General features: G+C 44.1%; 2 protein-coding genes and 1 non-coding gene across 9 annotated transcripts; 2 read left to right on the forward strand and 1 right to left on the reverse strand.

Moving 5' to 3' along the window:
- Positions 1–753: 753 nt before the first annotated feature.
- Positions 754–7,459, reverse strand: LOC120673535 (protein ESMERALDA 1-like). Of its 4 annotated transcripts, none has more exons than XM_039954409.1 (13): positions 6,805–7,459; positions 5,244–5,313; positions 4,357–4,424; positions 4,160–4,248; positions 3,695–3,892; positions 3,384–3,588; positions 2,981–3,148; positions 2,681–2,848; positions 2,413–2,603; positions 1,569–2,261; positions 1,394–1,471; positions 1,215–1,297; positions 754–1,134 (listed from the first exon to the last, which is right to left on the reverse strand). In XM_039954409.1, exons 1-10 carry the CDS (start codon positions 7,171–7,173, stop codon positions 2,099–2,101), a joined length of 1,689 nt encoding a protein of 562 aa, XP_039810343.1. In that variant the 5' UTR covers positions 7,174–7,459; the 3' UTR covers positions 754–1,134; positions 1,215–1,297; positions 1,394–1,471; positions 1,569–2,098. The 4 variants fall into 4 exon arrangements, with proteins under 4 accessions (XP_039810343.1, XP_039810342.1, XP_039810341.1 ...); XM_039954408.1 differs by having other exon boundaries at positions 1,394–1,476; XM_039954407.1 differs by having other exon boundaries at positions 1,394–2,261.
- Positions 7,460–8,749: 1,290 nt separating this feature from the next.
- On the forward strand, positions 8,750–8,822 carry TRNAK-CUU. The gene has a single exon. It is a non-coding gene; the product is annotated as a tRNA-Lys (tRNA).
- Positions 8,823–10,703: 1,881 nt separating this feature from the next.
- On the forward strand, positions 10,704–13,352 carry LOC120672955 (pentatricopeptide repeat-containing protein At4g11690-like). Of its 4 annotated transcripts, XM_039953594.1 has the most exons (3): positions 10,704–12,578; positions 12,696–12,847; positions 12,929–13,352. In XM_039953594.1, exon 1 carries the CDS (start codon positions 11,098–11,100, stop codon positions 12,328–12,330), a length of 1,233 nt encoding a protein of 410 aa, XP_039809528.1. In that variant the 5' UTR covers positions 10,704–11,097; the 3' UTR covers positions 12,331–12,578; positions 12,696–12,847; positions 12,929–13,352. The 4 variants fall into 4 exon arrangements, with proteins under 4 accessions (XP_039809528.1, XP_039809527.1, XP_039809529.1 ...); XM_039953593.1 differs by having other exon boundaries at positions 10,704–12,847; XM_039953595.1 differs by lacking the exon at positions 12,696–12,847.
- The last annotated feature ends 279 nt before the right edge of the window (positions 13,353–13,631 follow it).

Below are 13,631 nucleotides of genomic sequence, written 5' to 3' on the forward strand. Positions count from 1 at the left end.
GGGGTACCCCAAGCACTTACACAACCTTGGATTACCTTACAGGCGGAGGGCGATTACAGCTTCTCCCTTATTTCTATATTACAATGGGAATGAGATGGCTACTAATTAGGTGGAGTGGAGTGGCGGATGCGCTCTGGGTATTAGGCTCGGTGTCTTCTCTCCTCTTCTTATATATATATATATATATATATATATATACATATATATATATACATATATATATATACATATATATATACATATATATATATACATATATATATGACATTATTGATTTTTTTCTTCATTTGACTATTCGTCTTTTCTATAAATATTTATGCAAATAGCCAAATCTGTTTTTTCTACAAATATTTATGCAAATAACCAAATCTTCAAATTAGATTCAAGAGACTCTTGATAATAGATATAAATGTACTCATTTCACTTTATTTAACTAACTAACTGATTAATTAAATAATGTTGATCAAAATTGGAAAAAAAATCAACAGTATCATATAAAAAAGAACGGAGGGAGTACAACCTAAAAGGCAAAATGTCACTACTACATAGAATGAACCCAGCTTAAAGCCTGGGGACCCCATATCCCATTTACCTAGAAAATAATGCTTTGATCCCATCTATCTAGGAATTTCTGACGTTCTCCTTGATATCTCCCTCCGTCCCTAAATAATTGTCACTTTCGTTTCCCGAGAAAAAAATTTGATTAATTTTATATAAAAATATATTAACATTTATGATACATAATTAATATGATTAGATAAATCTTTTAATCTAGTTTTTAACAAATTTATTTGGAGATACAAATGTTGCATATTTTTTCTACAAATCGAGTCAAACTTGTGACACATACACCGACGACGACAGTTAAAAGGAACAGAGGGAGTATGTTTGTTCTGGCGTGCATGTCCAGGAGACGGAACCCTTGCCATGCCCTAGGGTTCAAATGGGGCACGTGAACAGTAACATGGCAGTGAGTAAGCTAGAGCAGGGTTACTTTTAGAGGGTGAAACTTGAGTCCAAAAAAGCAGGAACCCCCAGCCTTTCCTCCTGCGAGCTGGTTTTCCAGGGTCTGCAGCTCTGGGATGACCGTAACATCGAGCTCGGTTTGAGAGATATTATCAGTAGCAAAATCACCTGCCAAAAAATGGATCAGCGCAAGAAAAAAACAAGCAAAAAACATGGGCAATTGTCATTGATATCAGTAGCAAAAGCACCTGCCAAAGAATGGACCAACTTCCTTTCCAAGTACTGGATGACGCAAATGTGAAGAGTCGAAGACCCGCCACGATCGTAAAACCTGCTTGAGATCATTACAGTGAAAAGGTTTGTCTCTCCACACAATTAACTCAACCACCGTCCACCAAGCACAAAGAAGTGAAGAGGAACGCAATACCTTTGCCATGATATGCTTAATCATTCAGACAATCCCTTATCCTCAGAAGCAATGCAGCCACTATACAGATCCTGCTTGCTGCTCTAGGGGCAACATGGGCACAATGCAATCACTAAGGACATCCTGCTTGCTTCTCGAGTGGGAACACCAAGAATTAGAATCTAGTACAGTTTACCTTTAGTCTGTTTCCATCTTTAAACTGGTAGCAATTACTTAGTGTCCAACCAAGTTACCGCAAAAAATACACTAGAAAGATACAGCAAAGAGACGAGCTGAATTCTGAGAAATGGTCAATAAATTTAACCAAAAGGAACAATATCGTATTTGCTACAAAATTGTGTATGACAATTGCTTCCCACCTAAGCATTGTACAAGGGAACTACTACTGCACTGAGTGGTTTAGCACTAAGTTGTTAACATAGCCCTAGACATTGTTACATACATCTATTGTAGAAATGAATCAGTGTGTATTGTTAGCACCAGGGATTAGATAAAAAGAATTTGATATATCTCAGTCGCTCAAGGCTATACAAGCAAGAAGCCACCAGGGAGGACGGAATGGATGATCAAGGGTTCAGTAGGGATGCTTGGAGGATATGGAACATCACACCACCAGATGGCATGCAAAAAATAAGGAATCAAGGATGCCATGACACCAAGAACAGCTTGGTTCAGTCAATCATGTCAAGATACAACTATTAGATGCTATCTGGCCTGGATGGATTTGGAGTGTTCTGATTTGTTTGAACGGCACATGCAATCAGGGCATGGAAAGGTGTACACAGATTCATTTGCTCTTTTTATCTCAATGCCCTTGGCATCGCTATGTGCTCTCATATTGAACAATTGTCGTTTCAGTGACTTCCACCTGCACAAACCAAATCAGAACTTGAACAAGATGAAAAATATATGTTTAAAAGTGAAGAATATAAGGGCATCAATATATGTTTAAAAGTGAAGAATATAAGGGCATAAAAAAGACAATCAAACGTATATAATAAATGACAGAAACGACATACCCAATACGTGGACTGTCAAAGAGTATGGCCAATCTTCTTTTATCAGGCTTGATCGTTTTGGCATGGCCGCCATATAAGTATCTCCTATGGCCAATAAGAAAATGAGGAAAATTGCCGCCTTGGGTAGTCACAAAAACCTCACTATGAACACAGACACTGTAATCAATAGCTGCCGTCCTTGACGAGAAGTTCTGCAGACAAGAGCTATCTTAAAGAGCACATACCTAAAAAGACAGGAAATAAGAAAAATTACAACCATCCTACATACCTTGAATGGAGCAAGTTCTTCATCCGATGCTAATGTCTCTTTTGTCTGTAAGAGAGGGAACATTTCAAGGAGAGGAGCCATGTTCTTTTCTGCTTTATATATCCTTCCAGAAGCCAAATATATCGCAGTATTATTGCTGAAACCCATTCCACGCAGCATTAATCCAACCTAAGCATCATATAGCATAAGCATATAATGGTTCAGGACATATTTACAGCAATGACTGTTGTATTTGATCGATGGTAGAATTCCTGAGGCTTCTTTCTAAGCAGAAACACCATCTTTTAAATACAGACATACCTCCAAAGGTGTCAGTGGACATTTCCCATTCATCCTGATTGCTCCAGGCCTTATTACGCGTCCTGGCCTTGTAAACTTCCCTCTCCAACCTTTTTCTCTGGCTGCATCCAATTCCTTCTTCTCATTGTCACCTCCATCAAATACACAACAAGAGAAAGCAACCATATCCTGAAAAGGCACTATCAATTGCTGAGAATTCTCCTGTCTAATACTCTAATCACCATGTGCATATCAACAGAAGAGGAAAACAAACAGAAAAGTGAACTTGTTTGTTTGCTATAATTCTGAAAACCAGAGATCTGGGACCTAGCAGCTCTGAAAAATCCTGGTGGTTATTCAACAACCTTGGGATGTTTTGTTGTTCAGGAACAAACTGAGAATAAATATTGGATAGAAAACTAACCTCTTCAAAGCGGAGATGCACTGCTACATATTTCCCATTGTTTTCAGCACTTTTTTTTCTCATTCGAGAAACTAAGGTGTTAGATATAGCTGTGATTGGTTTAGAAAATTTTAAGGCTTCAAAATTTGCTAGACATCTGAGACGTTGAACAGCCGGAGGGGCATCAAACGACAGCCGATTTGCAAAAGGTGATATCCTTATGAGCCTGAAATTCAGAAACAAATTCAAAGCTCATAAGTAAATATTACTCAGTAATATCACAAAATACCAGATGTTCTTCAGAACTGCAATCATCATTTGTTTCAACTCACCTTTCTTCAACCAACTTGGGGAGAACAACATCTTCGTAGAACTGGATAGGAGACCAAGCCTTTATCTTGAAATTAAATGCATTGCTCAAATTGTGACCAAACCTCTCCATTATGAACTCAGGCACCTTATCAACCACCCGGACATCATTTTTTAAACGTTGGATAAAGTGATCCTCATCATAAATCTCACTAAACTTGCTGTACAAAAAAATGTAAATAACTTTACTTGTGTGTAGTACACGCAAAAAAAATGTGACATTAGTTAGAGATTTTAGTCATTGAGTTGCTACGATTGGTGTTAGTGCAGTTGAATTCTGACTTTTTAGGAAAATACCTAAGATGCAGGATGTAACAATAGTACATAGACTTGTTTGATGATAAATTCAAGACTAACCAAAGGTCTTGATGCAATGAAGAATATATAGAGATAATAAAAGCACACATAAAAATTGGAACGAGAGAGACCTAGGATCCCTCCAAATGCTGTGATAGTGGAAGTTTGGGATTACAAGAGTTGCATTTAGAAAGCCAGCAACAGCAACCGCATTGCAGATCTGAAAAATAAATTGAAAGTTCAAAAAAATGAAGGAATTCAGCAAACATTACAGCGTGAACCACAGAGTGGTAATAGTGTTGAAGAACCACTGATGGAAGGTAAATACCGATGTTCGCTGTTGATTCAAACCGCCATTTGCCTCAATGTAAATGTAGCCATTTGATTCAGGCAAACCTAGCATAATTAATAAAAAATCATTGCATACTTCCCTCAAGATAAAAATGCAATTACACAAAAGTGGCAACCTAAAGTACACAAAATAGAGTGGTGCGTAAAGGCAAAGTAAACATGTCAAATTTACAAACTGCAACATATTGCAAACCAAAGTTCAAACGCACCTATCACCAGCTCACTGGCATTATGTGTACTTACTCCTAAAATGATTTATTATAAGCAAAATGCTCAAGAACCTGGGCTACACAACATCAGGTCACGCAACAACCCAGTCTGGAATCGGAAATAGGCTACCCAAATCCCAAAAGAGCCCGGCATATTGATGAAGGTATATACTTTAGATAATATTCGATCCTTCTACTTTTTAATAAGAAATATGATTCGACGTGTAAAAGATTACATATCATTAACTACGCAAAGGCCAATCCAAGCTCAAGATTACAGGATAGGAAATTGAAACCTGGGCATCAGGCTGTTCCTAGACCGGAATGCCCATGTCTACTAGTAATACAGAAGTTAGAGCTGACAATGGTCACTTATTTGTCAAAAGAAATTTTAGGAACCATAAAGCCTGCAACTAAGCCAGTAAAAGGTGTCATATGCATATGCCCTTCGGCGCTTCGCAATACACAGAACATCTGTCAAATTGGGTCATCATGAAATAAAATAAGGGTACCACAAATCAGAAAACTTTGAAATGGAATGGAACATGTTAGCTTCTTTCAGAATCGAAGCCATAGATAGTAGTACTAAACTACCATTTGAAATAAGAAATATCGACAAGCATTCACAACTTTGTAAAAAATACAGATAGCATACCATTGGTGTTATTGCTTATGCAAGGTCTCCAAATACCACCTTTGTAAGCATGCCGCCATACAGTTGCTAGCTACAAAAAGTTAGGGACATCACTATGAACGAACCACGCAGACAAATATGAATAACTGAACTTAACAGTTAAGACGACGACGACGACGACGACGACGACAACAACAACAACAACAACAACAACAACAACAACAACAACAACAACAACATAGCCTTTTGTCCCAAGCGAGTTGGGGTAGGCTAAAGATGAAACCCAAAAGACACAAAGGTCACGGTTCAGGCACGTTGATAGCTAGTCTCCAAGCGCTCCTATCCAAAGCTACCTCCTCAGAGATATCCCAATCTTTACTGGTGTTTTAACAGTTAAGACAAACCCATGCAAATAGGGACATGATAACTTAAATGGTATGTTTCAACCAATAGAGCAAACAAAAATTTTCTACCATGTAGAATATGATTGTGTAATTCTAGTATACTACATTGTAACACCAGAAATGTAATGAAAACAAATCAAACAGATAGTAAAACACCAGTACCACAACACTAAACTATTCAACAAGGGCAGACACAATGATATATATTGTACACTCTGCATGTAGATTGCACGTATACCATCTTACCGAGAGAGTTAGGCGCAAAAGTATTTTGATATAACAGGCCAGGAAGATGCATATGCTATTACCTGCTATAGACATAGGGAATTCCCCTTGAGCACTGGGAAATTAGTCTATGTCTATCACAGAGTTATGAGTTATCCTAAGATACCATGTTCTGTTTTCAAGTGAATGAAGATGTCATCTCAGAAAACTTGTTCTGTTTTCAAGTGAATGAAGTTGTCAATTCATTGAGAACAAAGTCATGCATTGAGGGTGTTATAACTTGAAAAAAAGGACGGGCTAATAAAATGCAAATAAGATGCACTGCACAAACTCCACTCAAGTAACATGTAAACAGAAAAAAAAATACATATCCTACGATTTGAAGAACAGATACTCACTAGGCAATATGTGAACACCCCTCCTACATTAACAGTGACACAAGTTGATCTGACGAAATTCCCCCAAATCCACCTATCTGATTCTGACCAGACCAACCATTGTCTGCTGACTGAATAATATTCCATGACCCCCACAAGCTGAAGCAGGTATTAACTGGTGAAACGCCATCAGTTGGCCCTGCCATTCGCTACACACATGCACGAACTAGCTCACTAAATATAAAATCGGTACACCACACATATTTCTATGAGTATACTGCCATTCTCTAACAACTAGAAGATAACCCAAAACTTCGACCAAATCAGACGTCACTAAAATAATCTGAACATGTACCGATCACCATCCACGACCGCACAGTTCACTGTCCCTGCTCGATCAGCTGACAAAGTGAATCTTAAACGTCACCAAATGTTCCAAGTACGGAACACCAGAAGTAAGGAAACCAGAGCACGCGTTAAACCCGCCAATCACCCAGAACGACCAAATACTTCCATCAGACACATAATTCCCAGTCCAATAGACTGGGCCGCGGATGTGCAGGGGGAGCCACTTACCGCGTCGGTGGCGTTATCGGCGTCCATGTCGGCGCGGAGGCGGGCGTAGAGCTGCGGGCTGCGGTACATCGACCCGGGCGCGGGGCGCGAGATGATGCGGGGCACGCTATCGAGCGAGATGGAGCCCATGTAGAGCAGCATCGCCGCGACGTACAGCAGCGGCGCGAAGAGGAACACCGCCTGCCGCCGCAGCAGCGCCGCGAGCACCGCCCGCGCCGCCCTCCGCGCGGCACCCGCGCCGCCCCGCGCGGACCATCCTCCCTTCGCCGAGGCCCTCCTCCCCAACGCCGGCCACGGCGACGTCGGCGGCGACGGCACGGCCGCCCCGCCCCCGGAGCTGCCCAGCTGGCTGTACGCGTGGTTCTGCATCGAAGCCTCCGGGCCCGGGACCTCCTGATACGAGTGAGCGCGCGCCGCCCCGGCTCGGAGCTGCAGCCCAGAGCTCGAGGCGGGGCTTCCCCCGCGTGATCGCGCTTCCGCGGCGGCGTGGAGCGCGAGAAACTAAGGGAACCGGCGGCGGCGGCGGCGGGATGGTGGCGCTGCGCTTAAGCGGGGCTCCGCGTGCGCCGTGCGGGCTCGGCCGCTCGGGGCTCGACTCGACCGCTCTCGGATGGACCGTGGGGTTGGCTCAGTGCTGGCTATGGCTGGTGCGGGTGGGGGGGTGGTTTCGGGGCGTTGGACTTGGGAAATCTTGTGCTTTTGAGGCGTGGGTTCGGTCGCGCACTCGCGCGCCGCCACGGCGCTGACCGGGATTTGGCGTTTTGGTCTGCTGGTTCGGGTGGCGTGGGGCGCCGGGCGCCGCCCGCACGGGATAGATGATAGCACTTGGGTTTGGGGAGCCGGCTGCTCTCGCGTGGGTGGCGGACAGTTGGGTCTGGAGTAGATGCGCTGGGATCTCGCTCACTGATGAGGGGCCGATGGGCGTGCGTGATGCTGAACGCGATGGGTGGCAGGTGAAAGGCGGGCATGGAAGAAGGAAGTCGGAATGGTCGTTCGTCTTTGACTCTCCGTCCACGTTGATGGCTCGCCATGGGCGATCATTCCTCTTTCCTTGATGGCTCGATGGTGACTGGTAACTGGTTCATCACGTCACGCTGCCACATGTGCTCACGGATGCTCCGTACTAATATTGCATCTCGCGAATCTGTGTGGCGTGTTGACGACTTGACGTCGTGTAAAGATACTTGCCGCAGCATACGGACTGTACTTAACACGGATATACAAAAGATGGGATTTGGACCTGCCACGTCGGTTTGGAAGTCAAATGACACGCGGGGCGCGTAACGTGTTGTGCCCGAGACAGCCAAAAGGCACGCTTTTCCTTTCGTTCTGGATGCCGTGGAGAAAACTTCAGCAGGCGGGTAAGGCCGTGTTTAGTCGGTGAAAATTTTTTGGTTTTGCTACTGTAGCACTTTCGTTTTTATTTAGTAATTAGTATTTAATCATGGACTAATTAGGCTCAAAAGATTCATCTCATCATTTACAGCTAAACTGTGTAATTGGTTATTTTTTTAAACTACATTTAATGCTTCATATATGTGTCCAAAAATTCGATGTGACGGAAAATCTTAAAAAAATTTAGGAACTAAACAGGGCCTAAGATTCTTGGAGTGATCTCTTTCCTCGTATCAAAGTTTCGTGGCTGCGCTAGTTTGTCCTGACCAGAATCACATTCTTTCCGGAATGTGCTTTCGTGCGCAAGGGTGAAGCAAGTACTAGTAGATCTTTTGTAGCTCTTTCTATTTTCCATTTTGCCAGTTCATCGCTTTCAATTTCTTGCTTCCTCAGTCATTTTTGTTTTTTAGATGAGCTGATGATGATCAAGAAATCATTTAATTCGGCAAATATGGTTTTATTTCTGTTATACGCGTTTTTTTGGGACATGGGACAACTCAGTCAGCAGGGTTTTACAAGTTATAACATATCTAGAGAAGATAAATCGTAAGCCCGTCTATCTCAGTCGGTAGAGCGCAAGGCTCTTAACCTTGTGGTCGTGGGTTCGAGCCCCACGGTGGGCGATCATATTTTTTTTTAACTTTTTTTTTTGTCTCTCTCCACTAGCTTATCTTTTTCTTTTTCTTTCTTTTTTCCTATCTATAGTATGTACCAGGAGGGCACATACTAGTATTAGTATACTCCAGTTATTAGTATTAGTATGGCATGGGAGCTGCTTTGTTTTTTCTTGATGGGGACATGCTTTGCTTTGGTCACCGTAATTGGCTTGATTGGAGTTTTCGAGATGCCGGCAGGTGTCCTCTCCATTTTAGCACAGCCTGCATCCGCACAAGCGTGTTGAGTAGTAGGCGGAGGCACTGCCGGATGTCACTGCAGTCTTCTGTAAGTTACAGACTGTAACCACGTGGTCCACGCACTAACTGGTTAACTGAAGGGATCAATTGTTTTTTCCAATCTTTCAAAAAAAATGTTTTTTTTTCAAAGATCTGAAGGGATCAATTGTTGAACTGAAGCTGATCGCTCATGACTGACGAGAAACATTCTAAAACTAATGCAGGTTCTTTGGTGTCAGGGGACGGGGGAATGCGCGGCACCGACACACTGAAATTGAGAAAACAAACTGGAAGAAAGCAGGATCTTGGCAAGGACAAGCAACATGCATCAGAGTTATCAGATTTCAACTGGGCACAGCTGCTGCAGGCCGGGTGCCGGGGTGCGGGAAAGAGATCAACTATGCTGCAAGGTAGTATTTGGTGTACTGAGCGAGTGACGTAGAAAGCTATGCTGCAAGTCGAAAGATATTTTCATGTTTCTGTCCTATATGACTTGAAAAGATTCAAGTTTTGCGCAAAACTACAGTTAATTTGCACCATAAGGCCACCATTCTTACTCAGAGCAAACAATGTAATCCAATTGATTAATCTTTGTTTTATCTTGATTTACCAAATAATGACATAAGGCCACCATTCTTTTACTGAGAGCAAACAGTCTAATACAAGATGCTTCCCAATCGCACCATGTGTCATCAAATATCTTACTCAGAAGTAACTCTATTGTACCATACCAGTGAAATGTTCATCGACTGGAGCTCTAAAGCATGGCTAGCAGCTTAAATTGAATTGCTTTCTTTTCTTGCGAGGAATCTTCAGGACTTAATTCTACTTAACTTTTTTTGTTTGTCTGAGTCTAGAATTGGGCCCACTATCATAATTCACATGGCTTCTGTATTTGCTTTTGCTTCTAGGCTACCTTGATCTTCTTAAGATGCTAGTTTTTTTGTTTCAATATTAATGATTTGGTTTTGCTACTGCTGCAGGTGGTTGCTGGTGTAACAGGCAAGAAATGAGAGTGATTTTGTTTTATTGCTTTCCTTTTGTGTGTGTTGGACTTGCTACTACTGCAGGTGATTGCTGGTGTGACAGGCATTGTTGTTTCTTAATTTTACACCTTGATGATAAGGCTCTTAGACTATTGTTCCCCTCTGAATATTGTGATGTTTTGTCTGTCTAAGACAATTTGAGGTAACTGTCGGCAGGATTGTGGCCAGGTGAACGAGATGCTTTTGCCTGCTTTGAACTTTGAATTGTTGAAAATTGTATGTTGGTGTTGGTCCTGTTCGTCCTTGAGACCTGATTATTTGAAAGCCTAGTCTGTAACATTGCCTCTTATTCCAAGTTTAGATTATGCAATTCTTGAAAACTTTGAGCATTGACTGCTTACATCTGCTGTATAAAAGGTAGGCAGCAATGCTGAACGATATCTATGGATCCCTGTAGTCACTTGCAGAGACACGGTAGTAGTATTTCCGCATCTCTTAATTTGTCCTTCACTGAGGCAGTCGTATGCGGGATTTGGCGGGTTCCACAATTAAAGCTGCAAGGCCCACGAAATGCATAAGCGTGACGTTGTTGGGTTTGCGGCCACCGCGAACCCGCAAAATTAATTTTGCGGCAAGCTTTGTGGGTTGGTGGCTGGCCACAACCCGCCCCACCTGCAGTACTACGGGTGCGTGAAAGAGATCAACTATGCTGCAAGGTAGTACTCGACGGAGTATTTGGTGTACTGAGCGAGTGACGTAGAAAGCTATGCTGAACTCGACGGACCATACACCAAGCGCGAAACTATGCTGAACTGTCCGTCACAAGATCTACCTTTCTTGTTTCTTCGGCCAACGCGATTGGCGTTGGCGAGTCTGCCGGGGACGGGTTCGCGGAATTCGTGACCCTCGCCGCGGCCCGCTGCCCCCTCCTTCCGCCGTCCGCGAGCAATAGGCCAGATCCCCGGAAAACGGCAGGGAAGGGCTGAAAGCTTTGATTTGAAGGCTTCACGCGGACTCTGATGGCGGCGACCACGGCCGCAGCCGTGCGCCGGCTCTGCGCCGCCGGCGAGGTGTGGTCGGCCCTGGCGGTGCTCGCCCGCGGGGTGAAGTCAGGCGACGCGGCGTTGGATGTGGCCGCGTGTACCGCGCTCGTCCACGACTGCTGCCGGAGCGGTGACGTGGTGGAGGCCCGGAGGGTGTTCGACGTAATGCAGCGCCTGGGCGTTGCCCCTAACGAGGTCACGTACACCGCGCTGATCCACGGCTACTTTGTTCACGGGCACAGAGAATTGGGTTTCGCCTTGTTTGAGGAGATGAGGAGAGGCGGAGTCGAACCCAACCTCTACACCTACAACTGCTTGATCGGGGAGTGGTGCAGGACTGGGGAGTTCGAGCGCGCCCGTCTCCTGTTCGACGAAATGCCCGTGAAGGGCGTCGTGCGCTGTGTTGTCAGTTACAACACCCTCATTGCGGGGTTGTGCAGGCACGGCAAGCTGAAGGATGCCGTCCAGCTACTGGAAGCGATGAGAAGGGAGGGTATCCGTCCAAGCATGGTGACGTTCAACATTCTTGTCGATGGCTATGGAAAAGCTGGGAAGATCTCCAATGCTTTGCATTTCTTCAACCAGATGAAGGCAGCAGGGTTCCCACCTAGTGCAGTGACATACAGTGCGCTCATTGCTGGGTTCTGTCGTGTTAGAGATATGGCCCGGGCGATCAGAGCTTTCTCGGACATGAAGGAGCGTGGTTTAGCGCCTACAAAAGTGACGTACACCATACTCATTGATGCATTTGCTAAGCAAAATGAAATGACGAGGGCATTCGAGATGCTTTCAGAGATGGAGAAGACTGGTTTGGAGGTGGATGTGCAGAGTTATGGTGTAATCTTGCATGCACTGTGCATGGAAGGGAAGATGATGGAAGCCAGGAAGCTGTTTCAGTCAATGGAATTGAAAGGTGCCAAGCCAAATAATGTGATATATAACATGATGATCTATGGCTATGGGCGTCAAGGAAGCTCATATAAGGCTCTGAGGCTGATCATGGAAATGAGGAGGATTGGCTTGGTTCCAAACGTTGCTAGCTATTGCCTGACAATCCGTCTTCTCTGCAATGAAGGGAAGTGCCAGGAGGTCGAGGCTTTGATTAATGACATGGCGAGTGCTGGTCTGCAAACAAGTGAATTCATCCACAGAGCATTATTGGAGGCTAAGGCAAGATTGGACGATTCTACAGATGTCCCTTTTACTTAAAGTAGTCAGGCACGTTGTTTCTGTTATATGCCAGGTCATATGTTACTATTAAGTTATCATGGCATGGGAAATATGATACCCAAAAGAGCACCCCCTACATAGGGAAGGTGTACTGAAATCTTTCTTGTAGCAACATTTTGGTCCTTTACTGAGCAGCTCCTTCACGACGGGCGAGAGTGGTTGGCTCCATTTGCACAGCCGTGAAAGATGAAGATCCATTTGCTGAGACATTTTCCTGCAAGACAAAGGTCAGTACTTTTTTCTCCCTTTCAAAAGTCAAATATTGTTCATGTACAGTCAGTTGATTCGTTCTGGAAGTACGAAGTACCAAGTTTGTCAACTTTGATTGTCCCCGTGTTCATCAGAGGTGAAGCATGGTCCACAGATTTGCTGGATGAGTTCATGCTATAGTCAATGACTGCCAACCATCTTTCAGTTTTGTTAACTGCATGCCATTCCCTCGGGACAACAGAAAAGCAACTATTTCCTGTACATACAGTATTTTCACCTTACAATGGTACTCCTACTATCCATGTGATTAACTAGAATATATAGCCTTTCAGATTGTTATGTTTGTGATATGAGTTTGTTCAAACAGGTCTATCAAAACAACAACAAAAAAGAGCAGCGGCATGTCTAGCACAAGATTATTCATTTGCGTACCGTTCTTAAAACCATTCGTGTTACTTCAAGCAAATGTTTTTTTGACACGTGCTTCAAGCAAATGTAGTGCTAGGTTTGTCTTTAGTCTGTGACAAAGGTAAACGCATATCCGGTCATCATTTGTTCTTCAGGTTTGCAGTTGCCACTTGCCAGTTGCTGAATCTGAATGCTCTGGTGCTTCATTTGGCTTCAGAAATGAGAGACGACTCCGCCACGTGTCCACATCTGAACGATGGCAACAGTATTATCATGTAACAGTTCATTCGTGTAAAATTTGTTAGTAGTACGATTCTTTATCACAGTTTATTATCATGTCATGTTGATCGTTATGTAAAGATCTTGACGAGACCGGTTGTATACTTGTATTCCGTAGAAAAGCTACCGACAATGACCGTGGAACCGCCGCGCACCCTAGATCGAGATCGGACGGCGCAGGAGAACCGAAAAGGGATCGTGACGGCCGGATGCGGCGGGCCCCGTTCGTTCCGCCGCACCAGCGCACGCAGCGCACATGAGATGGGGAGCCGTTACGGGTTCAAACTCCAGGGTCCAGCCCCGCAACGGTAACCGGGCGACGTTAGCGAGCGCAACAAAACCGCGGCATTCCATGATACAGGCTGGCTCGGCGCCCGACGCCG

Source organism: Panicum virgatum, chromosome 5N (genome assembly GCF_016808335.1).
Source record: "Panicum virgatum strain AP13 chromosome 5N, P.virgatum_v5, whole genome shotgun sequence".
NCBI classification, from domain to species: domain Eukaryota; kingdom Viridiplantae; phylum Streptophyta; class Magnoliopsida; order Poales; family Poaceae; genus Panicum; species Panicum virgatum.

Coding starts and splice junctions, on each gene's coding strand:
- LOC120673535 (XM_039954409.1), bottom strand. CDS start 7,173: ATGCAGAACCACGCGTACAGCCAGCTGGGCAGCTCCGGGGGCGGGGCG. Junction 5,314..6,804: donor CCGATAACGCCACCGACGCG/GTAAGTGGCTCC, acceptor AACTTTTTGTAG/CTAGCAACTGTATGGCGGCA. Junction 3,149..3,383: donor TGCATCTCCGCTTTGAAGAG/GTTAGTTTTCTA, acceptor GTGCCTTTTCAG/GATATGGTTGCTTTCTCTTG.
- LOC120672955 (XM_039953593.1), top strand. CDS start 11,098: ATGGCGGCGACCACGGCCGCAGCCGTGCGCCGGCTCTGCGCCGCCGGC.